The sequence below is a fragment of the Manis javanica genome, chromosome 1, assembly GCF_040802235.1.
Source record: "Manis javanica isolate MJ-LG chromosome 1, MJ_LKY, whole genome shotgun sequence".
Classification (NCBI taxonomy): domain Eukaryota; kingdom Metazoa; phylum Chordata; class Mammalia; order Pholidota; family Manidae; genus Manis; species Manis javanica.
In genome coordinates, this window is record NC_133156.1 from 19,927,292 (window position 1) to 19,945,860 (window position 18,569).

Consider the following 18,569-nt stretch of genomic DNA (forward strand, 5'->3'; position numbering starts at 1 on the left):
TCAAAGTGACACAAAGCTGTCCTGCAATGTCATGTTAGGGAGGTCAGAATGTCAGAACATTAAGACTCGGGCTCACAGCTCACCCAGAGATCTAAATTCAGAAGAAATTAAGTTTGAATCAGAATTTCCAAATGTACTCATTTCCATGAGATACATTCTTTGAGTGACCAGAATATAATTGTGCCCTTCATCCAGAACACTGTCTTCCTAATATTAAGAAACCTATAAGGACAGTTATCAAAATATGTATTGTGACCATGAGTCAAAGGGCACAATGTTTTCATACAACCAGCGGAAAATGCTGGCATGCAACCATCATTTCTGACCAACAGAATAGAAATGTGCAAGAATCAGAGTACTCAAGTCTGACTCTTTCCTGGAAAATACGTAATGGACATTTTCAAATTCTTTTTTTTTTTTCAATCATCTCAAGTACCATTCTCCATCGTTTATAAAAATCAAATTTCAGACAAGTTAGAACAGAACCAATTACTGTGTTTTCCACAGTATGACTTATAACATGTGGTATATTAAATGATTTCAAGTAATAACACAAACTATTTAAATTTGACTAGTTAATGTATTTTAAAATGTATCAGGAAAAAATGCAACATCTTTTCCTCAATTTCACAGTCATTACAGTTTAGGATGAAATTAAGTGAGACATTTAAAGAGAATATTAAAAGTAATAGCAGAAGTATGAATTTGACCAAAAAATATGTAAAGGTTATACTTAAATGCGTAGTTTGGAGAAGGTTTCTTTTACTACATACACCGTGTTTATCCTTAAAATTAATCACATTCTGGTCACTTTGAACTGGAGTAATTCATCATTTATGCACCTTGCTCAGGGTAAATTTTTATGGATTGGTGGGGTCTCCACCACAGGCTGATCTCTCCAGGGTGCACTTTCAGGGGGCGATCTTACGAACTTAGCATCTTATTCTGTATGAACTGGCTACAAATTTAATAGGTTTAAAAATAACGTTTATAACACACCTATAAAAAGCATGTTAAAACTAAAATCAAGAGAAAAATAGTTTTTAGAAGCCCCAGAATTCTAAGACTGCCTACTGAAAACCAAATTAATGTCTGATTTCCTAAAAAGACCAATAAGGATTTTTGCAGCATAAGAAATAAATCATATCTAACTTCTTAAACTTGGAGTGTTTTTAGAACAAAAACATTCAGCAAACACATGGTAATGCCCACTGCTACAAATAACCGAATGCAGGCAAATGAGAGCCTTAGAGAGGCTCAAATTTAACTTTGGGTACGATTCTACTTTTTATTTAGGGCCAACATTAGGAGGTATTAGAAAGATTGAAAACAAAAGCACGGAAGACAAATTTTTACTAGAGCACAAGTCATAGTAACAGTTGAACTCGTGCACCCAGGTCGTGTTTCCGATGCTCATCGTCCACACGTCCAGTATCCCAGGCCCCAGAGATTTAAAAACCTCCACTGTCACAATGCAGCTCTATCACCAGATCCGCAGAAGGTACCAGAGCTTTTATGATCCTCTTCACAATGAGCCTTTTTCATGTCAAGGCCTCCTTCCTGAAATAGCCTATGGGATTCACAGTATTTTCCCTGTCCAACAAGAGTCTCCTTTCAACGAGGCCTCCAAATACCCGCTCCATACACTCCTCAGAAGTCCCCGGCTATCTTTCAACAGCTTTGGAGTTCGCTCCATGGAAAATCTGGCCGAGGCCTGGGAGCGCGCCCGCAGGGGCGCCGCACGCGGGCAGCGCAGCCTCGGGACGGGCTCCCTCCGCAGCCCAGCGGCGCCGCGTCCCCGTGTCACTGCCGGGCCTTCTGGGCCGCCACCCTCAGGGCGCCCCGTTGACTCCACAGCAACGCCACGGCCCCCACCGTGACGCGGCGCCGGCCTTCGCTCGCAGGCCACGGGCACCCCGGTAAACTCACCTGCCGGCCATGCTGGAGCTCCGCCTGAACCGTCAGTGCCTCTATTCCCGGGCCAGGGTTTCTCGACCTGGCATGACTGACATTTTGGGTCGGAAAATTCTTGAACAGATGAGAGCTGACCTGTCTGGAAGTTCAACTGCGTCCCTGGCCTCTGCCCACATTACGGCACACTCCCCGTCCCAGGTGTGACCCCCAAAGGCCCCCAGGAGGTGAAGGTGGGCCTCGCCCGTGCATGACAACCACTATTTATATCTTAAAAAAGAGAAAAGGCAAGGCTACCAACACAAAAGCGCAGACACTCAAGGCGCACGAACTTCGCGGGATACACTTAGGGAGGAACTAGAACTCGCAGCGACCCTCCGCACGTGACTGGCCCGGGCACGTCATGACCACCCCGACCCACACCGCAGACCCCGCTTCCGTCTTGCCCGGCTCACCTGCAGCAGCCCGGGCGGACGGCCGAGCACCGCGTCCAGAGACCCGTCCAAGAACCTCACGATCCGAAGGTACCCGGGGTAGGAGGGGGCGCTCACCTCCCCGGCAGGGTTCACGAAGAAGATCTGCACCCCGCTGGGGATCAGCAGGAGCTCGTCGGCGTCCGGCCCGAGCGCCTCCAGGGGCGGCGGCTGCGCGCGGCTCCCGCAGAGGCCCGCTCCGACCGCGAGCTCCCCGGGCGCGGCGCCGTACGACACGGTGTGGTGGCCCTCGGCGGCCTGGGGCGTGTAGGCGGGCGGCGCCTCCGCGGGGCCGGGGCAGGGGGGCGTCTGTGCGCGGGCGGCCGGCGCGGGGGCGCCCCCGTCGGCGGGCTGAGGCGGGGCGCTGACGGGTGGCGGCGCGGGGCTCGCGGCCGGCGTGTCTTTGGGCGGAAATTCCGGGCACAGCCTGGGCGCCTCCCGCAGCTCGCCCCGGAGGGCAGGGGCCAGGCCCTTCTCCAGAATCTCCAGCCTGGCGCGCACGTTCTGCAGGGCGCCCCGCATCTGCTGCTGCATCTGCCCCGCGAGCTCCCAGCCGGGCCCCGCGCGCTCAGGCTCCGCGGGGGAGACGCTGAGCCCCCGGAGGAGGTGCCCTATTCCTTGCTTGTAGTAGTTCTTTGCTTCCTCCTTCCTCCCTGATTCATCCGTAGTCAGGCCCCTGTCAACATACACAAAGGCCTTGTGGTAGGCTTCCTTTATCATCTTAATTTCAGCAGATTCTCCATTTTGCGGCTCTTCCTCCATGTCTGCACAACAGGAAATAGTATGTTTAAGTGTGTTATGTAGCTATTTTGTGGGACCCTGCCTTCATTTTGTCCCCCATCTTGAATATGTGCCCCCATTTTGTGTCCGCCATCTTGAATAGCTGTGTCCCCTACATGACCCCTGCCTCCATTTTGTGTCCGCCATCTTGAATATAACTATGTCCCTCCATTTTGTTTTGCGTCCCCCATTTTGAGTTTCCCGCTTAAGCCTCGCCCATTCCCGCGGAAAACTTGCCCAGCAACCCTCCGTCAGCCAATCAGCTAAGGTCACAATAAACCACCCCCGTTGGAAAGCTACAGTATAAACGCAGAAAAGGGAACTTTGTTCAGGGTCTCAGACCGAGTCCTGTGTTTTGACGGGCCACTGAGACCCTAGTTGGAACTAGCAATAAAGACCTGTGTTGCTCTTACATGTCCGACTGAGGCTGGTGGCTGCGGCTCCACCCTGGGGACTCAAGGAAACGGGGCGCAACAATCTGTTTACCTGTCATGCGTTCCTCCTACCTGAATGTATCTCGCGGACAGGAGCCCGGCCGCCGTCCTGCTCACCGCGGTCCTCCCTCCGCTGCCCCGACACAGAGAAAGCGCTCAGAACGCACCTGCCACAGGGACAGGTAGTAATGCGCTTGGTCCTAGAGATGTTTAATTAAAGACAGAAGAGAGTAAGTCAGAATACAGCTGCTGCTCAGAGTTTCCTATCATATGTCTTTAAGGTTGGATCCAGAGTCTCATTCTAAACTTCACTATAATATAAATCCAGATTATATCCAAATAACTAAACATGAGGTTGACACACACTGGAGGACAGAAATGAGGAAAAATATTTGGATGATATTTGGATAAAGTTACCTGACTTCCAGTTAAAGGTGGTAGGTTACTCATACCCAGACAGCCCTGGTCCCTTCTAAACCTCCATTAAAATGACTCTAACAAGATTATTAAAAAGGTAAAGCCATTCTTTTTATTAAAATAAGGCATGAACAGGTAATTGATAAAAGAGGATATTTAAAAGGCATGTGAAAAGATGTGTCACACACTATTCCCTCAGGGAAATGAAACTAAAACCCACAACATGACTATATTTTATCATACAGCTAAAACTGGAAAGACCCACAGGTGTTGGGGAGACAGCAATTAGAACTCTCATATTTTGCTGGTGCAAATGAAAAATGGTATAGCCATTTTGGAAAATTGGCAATTTCTACTAAAGCTAAATAAACATGCACCCACTCTACGACCCAGCAATTTCACTTGGCGGTATATACCTAAATGAATGACTATACACACTAAAAACATGGACGACATATTCAAAGCAGCTTCATTCACAAAAGTCAGAAACTTGAACCAATGCAAATGTCCACCCACAGGAGAAGGGATAAATAGTAATATAGTTACACAATAATGCACAGGAATTAAAAACAAAAAACTGGTGCCTGCAACACCAATGAAGCTCACCAATTCTTTGAGCAAAAGCCAGATACAGATGATTTCATAGAGACTACACCCTACATGAGTCTACAGAAACAAAGTTGAGAAAAGGCAAAACTAGTCTATGATGATAGAAATGAAAACAGTGATTACAGGTGGTGGATATAGACTTGAAAGGACATGCAGGGACCTTACAGTGTAAGGCAATGGTCTCTATCTTGATTTGAGTGATGATTACATGAATGTATACATACATTAAAAAATCATTAAGCTGTAAATTTAGGATTAGTGCACTGTATGCATGTTATGTTATCCCTAATAAAACAGGTAAATAATAAAGCCATAACTCCTCTTTGTCCATTACAAGGACAAAGAGGGAGGATGAAGAATGAAATATAACTTGCAGACCCAGCCAAGTGACTGTTCAGTCATTATTACATCTTGGCTTAGATCCCGTGTTTGTGGAAAGGAATCCAAGGCTGATGGTGGGAGTTCCCCAAATGACAATTATGCAACCAGTTCACACTGGAATTGAAGATAGGTCTCTACTGGTAGAATAGCAAGTGTGTTTCTAAGATTTGAGAAGGGATCCACACAACTACAGCAGTACTCACGGTTTAATCACTGACAAATACACAGAAAACTAAGGGAATAAAAATCAAGACAGTCATTAACTCCAGGAAAAACAAGATGCTTACCTAGAAAGATGCTTACCTAGAAAGGTGCTGCATATTTCAGTTTTGATTAGTGTCATGATATATAAACAATAAGTCTTGATACAAGCAAAACTATGATAAAACTATATCAAAAAAATGGGAGATGATAAATGGATAGAAAATTTGTGTGCATGTGGTATAGGATAAAAGAACTAAAACTTCATCTTTCCTACTAGGAAATTAATGCACAATACCTAAAACACTGAAAAATTAGGAGTGGCAATATATATTCATCCTGTTTAGAGAGTTAGTCAGAAAGACCAAAAGAATGGGGTAAGAAAACGGATACAAGTTGCCTTTGGGAGAAGGAGCTAGGTTGGTGTGGTGGGACCTCTGCTTTTCACTGCAAGCCTTATAAAAACATTTAATTGTTATTACTATGTACATGGTAAAAAAATACTAATTTTTAAAAGCAAACAGAATCCTTAGAGCAGCATTGTCTAACAGATAACAATGTGAACCACATGTGTAATTTAAAATTTTCTAACAGCCAAAATAAAAAAGTAAAAAGAATCTGGAATTAATCTCAGTGATATAAGCCTACTGTCAGTAGACATTGCAGTTTAGAGATTCTTTTCATGTGATCTTATTAAACTTATGATAGGATGATTTAAATGATTCAAAACTATTTTAGCAAAAACCTGTACTAGAAAAAGCATCATAGAAACTGTGGCCAAGCTTCTGAGTGTGATAACCATACTTTCTAACCTGAAAAATAAACTGAGATTGAGCAGGGAAATGGAACAAGGGTCATGCCACCGTAAAATCTATAGCCTGAGAAAAAGGCCCAGCTTATTCTTTAACTTAATCTACATGCTGTCCTTCCCTTCTTCCAGTCCCTTCAGCAAGTAACTTTGTAACCAGGAAGAGAGACAGACCTCCACAGTGTAAATGAACCTATGTGGGTAAAAAACGCTGAGCTTCAGATCAACACAGTCACCTAAATAACCCTATTCTTAAAACAAAACTTCAAAGGAATTATGAAATCACCTGTATACCACATGCCTTATGCAGACCCCTCCCCCAAAGGCCCTACCACACCCCAAACCCTAAACCACACCTCCGAAGGTTGCCTGCACTCCTGAGTGTGTACTGCCTTATCAAATAAATGTTCTTGTGCATAATAAGCCTATTGCCCTTCGTCTCTTCACTCTTTTTCCATGGCAAAGACAAGAACTCACCGCCCTCCCACTCTGGAGGAAAGTGTCTCTGTCACTTTGCTATTTCATTCAGCTTTCTAGTCTCAACACGATCCTTTTTCTCTCCCCGGTTTATTTCAGACCAGCAGGGGAAAGGAAGTTCTCAGAACATAATCTCACTCCATCCAGTGCTCCAAGGCTCCCCCAGATTCTAGGGTGGTAGGGATATAATTCCCTTACTGGCCAGATCAAGGGGACACTGGGCTCCAGGCGCCCCTGGCTTTAGGATTAGGAGTTGACAAGGCATTCGCCCCACGCTGAGCAGGAGCTCGACCAACCTTTCCCCCGCTGTGCTCCCTGCTCTCTGCTTCCCACATGGCTACTTGCGTTCACTACCACTCTCACTTTAATGAATTCCTTTATGCTGGCCCTTGCCTGACCTGACTGAGAACTCTTTCCCGATCAGTCAAGAGCCCTCCTCTGTCTGGGTTGAGGTTTCACCTGGCGCACAGGGAGAGACCTCCCCAGACAAGGCTGCCCAGCAACAAAACCACTGGTCACAGCCTTTTCATGAAGCAGCCCCACAGCAGTGAAAAGAATACACTCCCTGATTTAGAAATCATATACAATGGACCATATCCAGACCTACCTTCCAAGCCCTACCCAAACCCCCTAGCAGAACTGACAGCCCGTTTCCCTGGAATTCTATTCTGTTGCCATGTCATCACAATGCCTCCCCTTTCCACAGATCCCACGCCTTTCTTCCCTCGGAAACCAAGGGATAGGTATTCTGCACTTCACCTTCCTTAGGGTACAAGGGGGCTCAGAGTTCAGAAAGCAAGACAGCAAAGGCTAAATTTAGGCTTGTGTGAGCGAATTTAGTAACTTAACCAGCATCACTGCATTTGTCCAGTTGACTTGAATAAGGTGACTTGGCACCCACTTTTTTGTTATAAGCTACGTGACACCAACATTACCAAGCATAATTTACAGCATGTTTAATGTGTGCTGGACATTATGCTAGAAATGTCCATTTAATCCTTAAAAACAACTCCTGAGGCATTATTACTACTTTGGAGTGAAAAAAATTGAGGTTGAGAGAGGTTAATTATCCTAGGTCCTCTGTTTTTGAAAGGCCCTGGGACTAAGAATTACCCTTCATTTTTCAAGGCTTATGAAAACAAGGATATGCAACAGATTATATACGGCCCACAAAGCCAAAAATTATTCGCTGTCTGGCACTTTAGAAAGTCTACTGATCCACTGCCCTAGACTATAGAGTTACAGTCTGGTTCCGAAACGAATCCTCTGAAGCAGAGCTTCCCGCTCTGGGTCTGACTGCATTTGGGGCTGGGGAATCCACGGCAGGACGCTTACCGGCACTTCCGGTCTCTACCACTGAAGCCACTAGAAGCCAGCGGCACCCCCTCACCTGCCCTGGGCCGCTGAGCGTACCCCCAAACATGGCCGAAACATGCCCTGGGCAGGAAGATCATCCATATTGATAATTGCGGCTCTGAATGGTCTTCAGGTGGGGACTCGTACCCTGTGGCACATGAAGATTTTTCAGGGGAACATATTCCAACATGTATAATCTTAAGAAAAAAGCTTCCAGAGCCCTCCGCTTCCACCTAGTCACTCCGCTAAACTGATGTGCCCGGGATAAGCTTACAGTCCAGTTACGCTGTTTTTTTCTCTCTCCCGCTCCTTTCACAGTCTTTACGAAATAAAGTCATACCTCTTAGCCATTCCTATTTTTACCATGCTGCATTACCCCAGGATGGAAAAGCCACTGGGATAGAACAGTCCAAAAACGGTGAAAGGTATCAATTTTAACATAAGCACAGCTCTAATTCTCCATCTCATTAAGACATAAATTTCTACAAGATTTCTACCCTTCATATTAATTATTATTCATCAAAATCTATCAGGCATGATGCTGTTCTGAACAACTATTCCTACTTGGAATAATTCAACCCAGAAGAAAAAAAATTCCAGAGTTACAGTCACAGGAAAATTTTAAAAACTTGGTTTCAATTTATAAATATTTTTACTAATGATAATAAAAAGCTTTCAAGAATAAATTACATTAAGATTATGTTCTGTTGGGGGAAGATAAAAATCAAAGTACAATTTTAAGAATAAAGAACTATGTAAAATACCATGTATTTTTTTAACTGATGGTGATGGATATAAAAGTGTGATATTACACTCCTCTGGATACAGTTAAGAGTGATGTACCAATTTTATATTAAAATGTCAGTATCTATACCAAGTGGAATATTGCTTCCTTTTCAACTACTTGGAAGTGTGATGTAAAATGCTAGAAAGCAACCTAAACATGTGCAAAGGGGAGAGGTTGATAAAAATTATCTTGGGGGTTCACAAGCAAATTAAAAGAACTGTTCTAAAACCACTCATTACTATATTACCATGCCAACATAAAATGCACATGGTTCTGACTCCTGGAAGTATCATAATTTACTACCTTTCAGTAAGTTTTCTGGATACGCTTGGCACTGTTCTAAGCTCCACTTAACCGTCACATCCTTGGAAGTTAATATTTGATTTAGAAAATGTTTTACAGACATTGAGCAGCATGGTCAAGGGCACAACTAGTAAATGGAAAAGACAGATTCGAAGGGTTAGACTCAATAGTCAGTTGTTAAGAAAATGAATGTAATGTGATTCCAAAGCTAGAGGTCCTACTATGCTTACAGGTTAACGGGAGTGGGTAGAGGGAACGTGGAGTGTTTCATGGAGAAAGAAACGGGTCTGGCCCAGGTCTGAAGGCAGAAGGCAGGCATGATAAAGGAACTCTAGATGGAAGCAGTACCACCTCGGGTGTACCTGTATCTCCAAGTTGATTGTGCCCTGGAAGATTTCCTAAGTAATGGGTCACTGGAGGAAACGGGCTGGTTATTTAAAAGGAATGGGGTCTGCGTTCGCGCGTGTGGGTGTGTGTGCACGCGCACGCGATGGGCGTGGGGGTGGCAATTCAGTGGGTCAGCCGCTGCTTAATATCGTTCCTTGCAAGCCATCCCTGTCTTGCAGAGAAAACAAGTTTGGCAGTGAGAACGGCCTGGAAATCTATCGGGTGAAATGTAGGTGGGAATCTTAGCACAGAAAGAAAAAAGTCTGCACTGAAATATTATACTTTTATTTTGTGATTTATTCTGGCATTTACTATTTTCTCAGTACTATGTGAGAAAATGCATTTCACAGGGAGGAAGAGGGACTGGAAAATGGTGACTTTCAAAAAATAATAATGCCTTTCATACTCCTAATCACAATTAAGTGCTTATTTAGTGTCTTGAAAATATAAAAACCGTTATTAATTATTTCACGTTTTAATTTTTAAAGTTGAGAACAGAAAAAAAGTCTCTGAATGTCAATCTGATGTATAAAATAAATAAGACGGGACCTACACCAGTATAGTCATCTTAAATCACACACCAAAACCTGGCTCCAAATAGCAATGGTACATTCACGTTACTTGTAAAACGTTCTAATAAAAGTAGTGAAATGTATGTATTTCAAACGTAACTCTGTATATGTGTGAATGCCTTAAGAAATACTCAGGAACAAAGGTAAAAATACTTGGCAACTTATTCCAATTCCTTAAACGCTGCAGCATGCTAAGTGTCCACACCACAAGCAGTCCTTCAAAATACAGCATTTATCTCCCTAGAGCAAGCAGTTCTCTAATGCCCGCCTATTTGGCCCTTGATCAAAAAAAAAAAAAAAAAAGAAAGAAAGAAAGAAAGAAAGAAAAATGTCCAAATAACGTATGCGACTCAATCCGGGAACATCCCACCGATTTCTGGTTTGTTAGCGCAACCACACACAACGACAAAAAGCCTCAGCGGTTAGAAGGAACCCACATAAAAAGTAAAGTTTCAGGTTTCAGAAAGGTTTCATATATATCACCAAAGAGGTCTGTGACTGTAAAGCAGAGTTAATAAAAAAAAAAAAGCTCCATTTATAACTGAGGCTATTCTTATATTATCTTTTTTCTGTTGCTTTTGTAAATATCAAAGAAAACCTGTTGACTTCTTGAACATTTGAGGCCGCCTTTTAGGGGCAACAACAATGAACGCAAATTCATTGAACTGCGATACACGACGCCCATCTCCAGGATCCTCGACGGGCGGGTAAGCCCTTCACAGGTCGGAGCGGAAAACTGCGGGGACGCGCCCGGAACGCGGTAAGGCCGGTGCCGGGCCCCGGGCGGTGCGCGTCCCGCGACCACCGGCTGGAGGCAGACCCAGGGCGGGGGGCCCCGCGGTGCTGGGTCTCTAACAACAGCTCAGAACCGCCCGGCGAGGGGAGCTGCGCGGCACCCACTCCCGTTACAACCGCGGTGGGCGGCCGGCCTCCTTGCGGAGAAAGGCCGCTGAGCTCCACCGAGGCCGCAGGCGCGGGGCGAGGCGGTAACCACGCCGGAGGGGGCCCCGGGCCGGCAGGACGCTCCCGGGGGCCGCGGCCCGCACCGCGCGGGCGAGGTTGGGGGGCGGGGAGCGCGGATGCCCAGGAACCCCGCCCTCCGGGCCCTCCCCAGCTTGCGCCCCCCGCCGAGGAGCCGTCGCAGACCCGGACGAGCCCCGCCGCCTCCCGCCCGCCCCACCTGTGCCTGCCCGACCTCAGGCCGCCGCCGCCCGCGGGCCGCTCCCTCAAGCCCAGCGCCGCCGCGACGCGCTCGGCCGGTGGGAACAGACGCGCCAAGCACCCCTCGCGCGCGCGCGCGCCGCGCGCCAAGACTCACAAAGCGCCGCGGGGCGCGCGCTCGAGAGCGCGCCATGTCACGCGGCCGCGCCAGGGCCGGACAGGCTGGCGCCGCGAGCCGCGCTCCCGGGACGACCCCCGCGGGTCACCCGCCCGCGCGGCCCCAGCCCTGTCCTCTCTGACCTTCCGGACGGGTAGAGGGGGACCTCAGTCCGCTTCGAAACCCCAAGTCACCCCAAATGTCCCGCGGAGGAGAAGGAGCGCGGGCGGAGGCCGCGAGAGCAGCCCGCGAGCCGCGACGCAGCCCCGCGCTTGCGCAGTGCGCCCGCAGCCCCGCCGCGCCGGGGGCCCCGGAGGGGAGAGCGCGGTGGGCAGGGCGGGCGCTGCGGGCTGGGGGGCGCCCTGGGCGCCGTGCGCGTGGGGAGCAAAGGCGGGCCCCCAGCCCCGGCGTCGGACCTCCGTGGCTCGCGGATCCAGGCGGACGGCGGCCCCCCTAAGCGCACATACACTACCTGCGGGACGAGCGTGTGCGCCGCCTGCGCTGCAAGCCTCTGGAATGTGGTGAAAAAGGCTGAATGACCCCCTCCCAAGGATAAATAGCATCTGTGCCAATACCTCAGTAATTATGGAAAGCTAAAAAGGGGGAAGTCTAAGTGAACGTACTTTACCTTCTGTCAAAAAATCTGTAATAGTAAAATACTACAGATGACATATTTTATATTCTTGAATAGACCTGCCTTAATAAAAAATATATACACACATATGTCATACCCTGAGCATTTAAGAGTAGCTAAATAACTTGTTTGAGGAGACAATAACTTAATTCCGTGAAATGAATTATTTCTTACCCCTATCAAAATTAATGACGGGGCCTGTTGGATGACTATGGGGGAACCCTTTAAATTTAACATTAGGGGCCGTTTGGTGGTTGCCTCAAATCTCAGCTAAGTAACAGTCATCTCAAAGAGAAAAACCTAATAAGGAGGTATATGTTAATATAGTGGTTTTGAATCATTTTGCTCTTATAAGAATGCTGAAATACTTGTGTACCTTCTCCCTCACTTTTAGATTGACCAAATTTTTTCATGTGACTTAAATAGTTGCAAAGGGTGCAAATTATTGTAAATTAACGTTTTAAAATAGAAGTTACCTATCTCTTTTAAATGTAGCAGTGGAGCCTCAATTGCAGGCAATTTAATATCCATCATCAATTTTTAAAATACATTAACACGCTTTTTCTTTAATAGGAGGAAATTTTACATTCTTTCTTTCCTCCATGCACACGTTTTCCTTAACATGAAATTTTGTCCCAGTGTGTAATTTTATTGTGAAGTCTTCTATTGATCACCTATCAAACTTCTCTGCACCATAAAGTACATAAATTTAATTAAAAATTTTGCAATTGCCATAAAAATTACAATGTTTAAATGCAATATATACAATATTATATAGAGAGAACCTTAAAATTTATTACAAAGCTACTAAAATTAAGTCCATCAAGGTTGCAGGATAAAAGGTCAACATACAAAAACCACTAGTATTTCTGAGATAGAGCAGGGAAATGGGACAAGGGTCACGTCATTGTAAAATCTACTTAGCCTGTGAAAAAGGCCCAGATTATTCTTGACAAAACTTCAAAGGAATTATGAATCACCTGTTTACGTCATGCCTTATGCTGACCCCTACCCAAAAGGCCCTATAAAGCACCAAACCCTAGATCCTTAAGTGCACCTCTTCTCTGAAGTTGCCCACACTCCCGTCAGAATGTGTACTGTCTTATATTAAACTTTACTTGTTGCACAAACTGATTGCACTTGTCTCTGAACTCTTTTCCATGATAAAGACAAGTCCTTTCCAACCTCCACTTCCAGTGGTAAATGTCTTTGTCATTTTGCTATTCATTCAGCTTTCGAGATTTAAGCACAAGCCTTCACTCTCTCTGTCCTGCCTCAGACAAGTAGAGAAGGGCTACTGAGATCTCTGATTTAGGCTTGCAAGTTCCCATTGCTTGGGTGACTGAGATGGGACTGCAGCTGTACGATCATGCCTTTTAGGAGCCTGGCTGAAGGTCTTTCTTTGCCTTTGGGAAGTTCTCAGAACATAATCACTCCATCCAGTGCTCTGTGGCTCCCCCAAACCCTGGGGTAGTAGGGGTCTAGTTCCCATGCCATGCAGATTCAAGGGGACCCTGGATGCCAGGTGACCCTGGCTGCAGGAGTTGGCAAGGGATGTGCCCCATACCAAGCAGGAGTTCACTAAGCTTCCCTTTCCTCCTTCTGTTCTTCCTTGCTCTCTGCTGCCTGCACACCTGCTGACATGCATTACTACTCTCACTTTAATGAGTTCCTTCCTTACCTACACTCGTCAGACCTGTTTGAGAATTATTTCTCAAGCAGAGTACAAAATCCTCCCCATCCAAGAACCCAACCCATCCAGGTTGAGGTTTCACCAAATGCACAGGGAGACACCTCTCCAGACACAGCTGCCCAACAACATTCCAATACTCCAAAGGTCAAATCAAGTATTTCATTTATAATTGTCAAGAAGAACAAAATATTTAGGAATAAATTGGCAAAATAAGCCCAAGACTTGTACACCAAAAACTATAAAACATTGCTGAGAGGATTTGAGGAAGACCTAAATGAGTGGAAAGATACTCCACATTCATGGATTGAAAGACTTAATGTTGTCAGGTCACAGTACTGTTCAAATCGATCTACAGATGCAACACAATCCCTACCAAAATCCCAGATGATTATTCTGCAGAAATTGGCAAACTAATCCTAAATTCATATGGAAATGCAAGGAATCCAGAATAGCCAAACAAGCTTGAAAAAGAACAAAACTGGAGGACTTACATTTCTTGATTTTAAAATGTATTACAAAGCTGCAATAATTAATTCAGTGTGGTACTGGCATACTTACAGGCATATGTGTGATAGAATTGATCAATGAGCTAGAATTAAGGGCCCCAAAATAAGCCCTTGCTTTTACAGTCAACTAACTTTCAACAAAAGTGCCAAGAAAATTCAATGGGAAAGAAAGTCTTTTCAACAAATGGGACGACTGAAAATCCATTCAAAAAGTTGAACCTGAACCCCTACCTCACACCATACTCAAAACTTAACACAAAATGGATCACAGACCTAAATGTAAAAGCTGAAACTATGAAACTCTTAGGAGAAAATATCTTATTCTTCTAAGAAGAGTGACTCTTCTTTAACTTGGGTGAAGCAGTGATTTCTTAAATATGACCCTCAAAATGTAAGCAGTAGAAGAAAAATTTGGTAAATTGTACTTCATTAAAATTAAACCTTTTTGCGCTTCAAAAGACATCTGCAAGAAATTGAAACTACAACCCATAAACTATGAGAAAATATTTGCAAATCATTGTATCTGACTTGTATAGATAAAGAACTCTCACAACTCAATAACTAACAAGTAATCCAATTTAAAAATATGCAAAGGATTTAAATAGGCATTTCTCTGAAGATATACAAATTGCTGGAAAAGACATGAAAAGATGCTCAATGCCTTTCATCTTCAGGGAAATGTAAATCAAAAACATGAGATGTTGGTACTTACCCACTAGAATGGTTGTAATAAAGCAGATATTAACAAGTGTTGACAAGGATGTGGAGAAACTCAAACCCTGTGTACTACTAGTAGATACGTAAAATGATGCAGCCATTTTTTGGTAAACCACTTGACTATTTCTTAAAAGTTATACACAGACATCCTATATGACCTAGCAATTCCTGTCAAAAGTGGAATTGTGTACACGTTTTCATTTCTCGTTTCAAAAAAATCAAGTGATACTGCTGTTATAAAACTCCTTCCATACCTACTTATTATTTGTTTAGGTAGATAGAGTTCTCAGCTTTCACACATGTAAATACTGAAATTGAAATAGAATTCATGCCACTCCTGTCTCATGCTGGCAATAAAATCTGTATAGTACAAACAATAATACAAATACTTGCACATACATGTAAAGGGTATAAGTATATTCAACAAAAATGTTCATAGCAACATTATTTAAAACAGCCCAAAAGTGAAAACAACCCAAATGTCAACTGATGAATGGATTTTTGAAAATGCAATGACATAAGTTCAATCCCCCAAATGAGTGAAATACTAATATATGCTACAACTTGGATGGGCCTCAAAAACGTTATGTTCAGGGAAGAAAGCCAGCCATGAACGTATATTGGATGATTTCATTTTTATGAATTTTCTTTTAAAATGTAAATATACAGAGACAGAAGTAGATTTGCAGTTTCCTATGGCTGGGGTCAGTAATTGGAATTGACTGTAAAAGGGCACAGGGTGTTCTTTTTAGGGTAATGGAAATGTTCTAAAATTAGATTGTGGTGATGGTTGTACAGCCTTGTAAATACAATAAAATTCATTGAATAATATATTTAAAATGTGAATTTTATGGTGTGTGAGTCATGTCTAAATTGGTTTAAAAAATATCTCCTGGATTGAGTGATTATAACATTTGTATTACGTGTATTCGAAGTTTGGGTAAATATTTATTGAGCAAAGAGTATACATTTATTTGAAATATATATTGATGAGATGAAAGGGACTTCTTTGCAAATAATTCATATATTTGTGGTGATTACCATTTATTTCTAGAATGGGATAGGATTCAACACCAATTCTATTCTAATCTTAATAGTTACAAATGTAAAGTTTGAGAAACTCTATCCACATAAACAAAATAAAATTAGCAGGAACTTTAGAACAGCATTGTCACTCAATTATTTGTACTACTTCCAAATCATATGCCCCAAATCACTTTACAATGTATCATTAAGAAATGGTGTTCACCAGATTCTCAGGGGAATGGTCTTCAGAGTTCCTCACAGTGTTATGCCAGAAGTAGAATTCTCAATAAGTTAGGTCTTAATTATCATATTAAAAATGCACGACAGGTTGTCCTGAAGATGGCGGCGTGAGTAGAGCAGTGGAAATCTCCTCCCAAAAACACATAGAGCTATGAAAATATAACAAAGAAAAATCTTCCTAAAATAGAGACCACAGGACACAGGACAACATCCAGACCACATCCACACCTGCAAGAACCCAGCGCCTTGTGAAGGGGGTAAGATACAAGCCCCAGCCCGGCGGGACCCGAACGCCCCTCCCCCCGGCTCCCGGCGGGTGGAGAGAAACCGGAGCAGTTTTTTTTTTTGGCGAGCGCTTTTTGGAAGCCTTAGAGGGACGGGCCCCCGTTGCTGGGGAGGCAGGGTGGCGGGACCGGTGAGGAGGTGCCTGGGAACGGCGCCGGAGGACAAAGAATATCCCGCGTTTCTCCCTGCGAGACCTGGGGGCCGGTGCCTGAGACCGGTGCCTGAGGACGGAGGAGGTCGCGCGTTTTTCCCCTTTTTTTTTTTTTTTCTCTTTTTGGCAAGCGCTTTTTGGAAGCCTTGAAGGGACGGGGACCCCAGTGCTAGGGAGGCACGGTGGTGGGACTGGTGAGCGGGTGGCTGGGACCGGCGCCTGAGGACAAAGAATATCCCCCATTTTTCCCTGCGGGACCGGTGGGCGGGTGCCTGAGACCGGCACTTGAGGACAGAGGAAATCGCGCGTTTTTCCCCTTTTTTTTTCTCTTTTCTGCGAGTGCTTTTTGGAAGCCTGAAAGGGACAGGGACCCCGGTGCTAGGGAGGCAGGGCGGCGGGACTGGTGAGCGGGTGCCTGGGACCGGCACCTGAGGACAAAGAATATCCCGCATTGTTCCCTGTGGGACCGGTGGGTGGGTGCCTGAGACCAGCACCTGAGGACGGAAGAAATCGCGCGTTTTTCCCCTTTTTTTTCTCTCTTTTGCCAAGTGCTTTTTGGAAGCCTTGAAGGGACAGGGACCCCGGTGCTAGGGAGGCAGGGCGGCGGGACTGGTGAGCGGGTGCGTGGGACCAGTGCCTGAGGACCAAGAATATTGAGCGTTCCTTCCCTGCGGGACCGGTGGGTGGGTGCTTTTTGGAAGCCTTGAAAGGACAGGGACCCTGGTGCTAGGGAGACAGGGCAGCAGGACCAGTGCGCGGGTGCCTGGGACCGGCACCTGAGGAAAAAAAAAAAAAAAATCGCGTGTTTTTTCTTTTTTTTTTTCCTTTCTGTTCCCTCTCTCATTGTTGCTGTTGTTGTTTTGGTTTGGAGAGTGCTTTTTGGAAATCTTAAAGGGGCAGGACAGGTCACTTAGACCAGAAGCAGGGAATCTGGGGATCTCTGGGCACTCTAACCCCCTGGGCAGCAGGGAGCACAGAGGCCCCTTACGGAGATAAATAGTCTCCTGGCTGCTCCCCCTCCAACGGGGCTCCACCATTTTGGAGGAACAGCCCCAGCCAGGCCAAGCCCACAGCAACAGTGGAGATAAACCCCAAAGCAACTGGGCAGGAAGCAGAAGCCCTGTCTGCGCACAGCTGCCCAGCACAAGCCACTAGAGGTCGCTATTCTCCCAGGAAAAGGCTACAAACCAACAAGAAGGGAAGCTCTTCCAGCGGTCACTTGTACCAGCTCTGCAGACTATCTCTATCACCATGAAAAGGCAAAACTACAGGCAGACAAAGATCACAGAGACAACACCTGAGAAGGAGACAGACCTAACTAGTCCTCCTGAAAAAGAATTCAAAATAAAAATCATGAACATGCTGACAGAGATGCAGAAAAAAATGCAAGAGCAATGGGATGAGATGCAGAGAAAAATGCAAGAGCAGTGGGATGAGATGCAGAGAAAAATGCAAGAGCAGTGGGATGAAGTCCGGAAGGAGATCACAGATGTCAGGAAAGAGATCACAGAAGTGAAACAATCCCTGGAAGGATTTATAAGCAGAATGGATAAGATGCAAGAGGCCATTGAAGGAATAGAAGCCAGAGAACAGGAACGTATAGAAGCTGACATAGAGAGAGATAAAAGGATCTCCAGGAATGAAACAACACTAAGAGAAATATGTGACCAATACAAAAGGAAAAACATTCGTATTATAGGGATACCAGAAGAGGAAGAAAGAGGAAAAGGGATAGAAAGTGTCTTTGAAGAAATAATTGCTGAAAACTTCCCCAAACTGGGGGAGGAAATAATCGAACAGACCATGGAATTATACAGAACCCCCAACAGAAAGGATCCAAGGAGGACAACACCAAGACACATAATAATTAAAATGGCAAGGATCAAGGACAAGGAAAGAGTTTTAAAGGCAGCTAGAGAGAAAAAGGTCACCTATAAAGGAAAACCAATCAGGCTAACATCAGACTTCTCAACAGAAACCCTACAGGCCAGAAGAGAATGGCATGATATACTTAATGCAATGAAACAGAAGGGCCTTGAACCAAGGATACTGTATCCAGCACGACTATCATTTAAATATGATGGTGGGATCAAACAATTCCCA

The 18,569-nt window shown here is 45.0% G+C and overlaps 1 protein-coding gene across 9 annotated transcripts in view; it reads right to left on the reverse strand.

Moving 5' to 3' along the window:
• Window positions 1-18,569, reverse strand: part of SPART (spartin) — a 65,673-nt gene that overhangs the window by 18,019 nt on the left and 29,085 nt on the right. For 2 of the 9 annotated variants that reach the window (XM_073229331.1, XM_073229309.1), the window contains exons 1-3: window positions 11,358-11,490; window positions 3,651-3,798; window positions 2,367-3,148 (exon numbers count right to left, since the gene is read on the reverse strand). In XM_073229331.1, the coding sequence (XP_073085432.1) occupies window positions 2,367-3,148; window positions 3,651-3,657 (789 nt within the window). In that variant the 5' untranslated portion in view covers window positions 3,658-3,798; window positions 11,358-11,490. Of the gene's footprint in view, window positions 1-2,366; window positions 3,149-3,650; window positions 3,799-11,076; window positions 11,197-11,357; window positions 11,491-18,569 lie in introns of those variants that run through there. The other 7 variants (XM_073229316.1, XM_073229311.1, XM_073229347.1 and 4 more) reach the window with 7 other exon arrangements.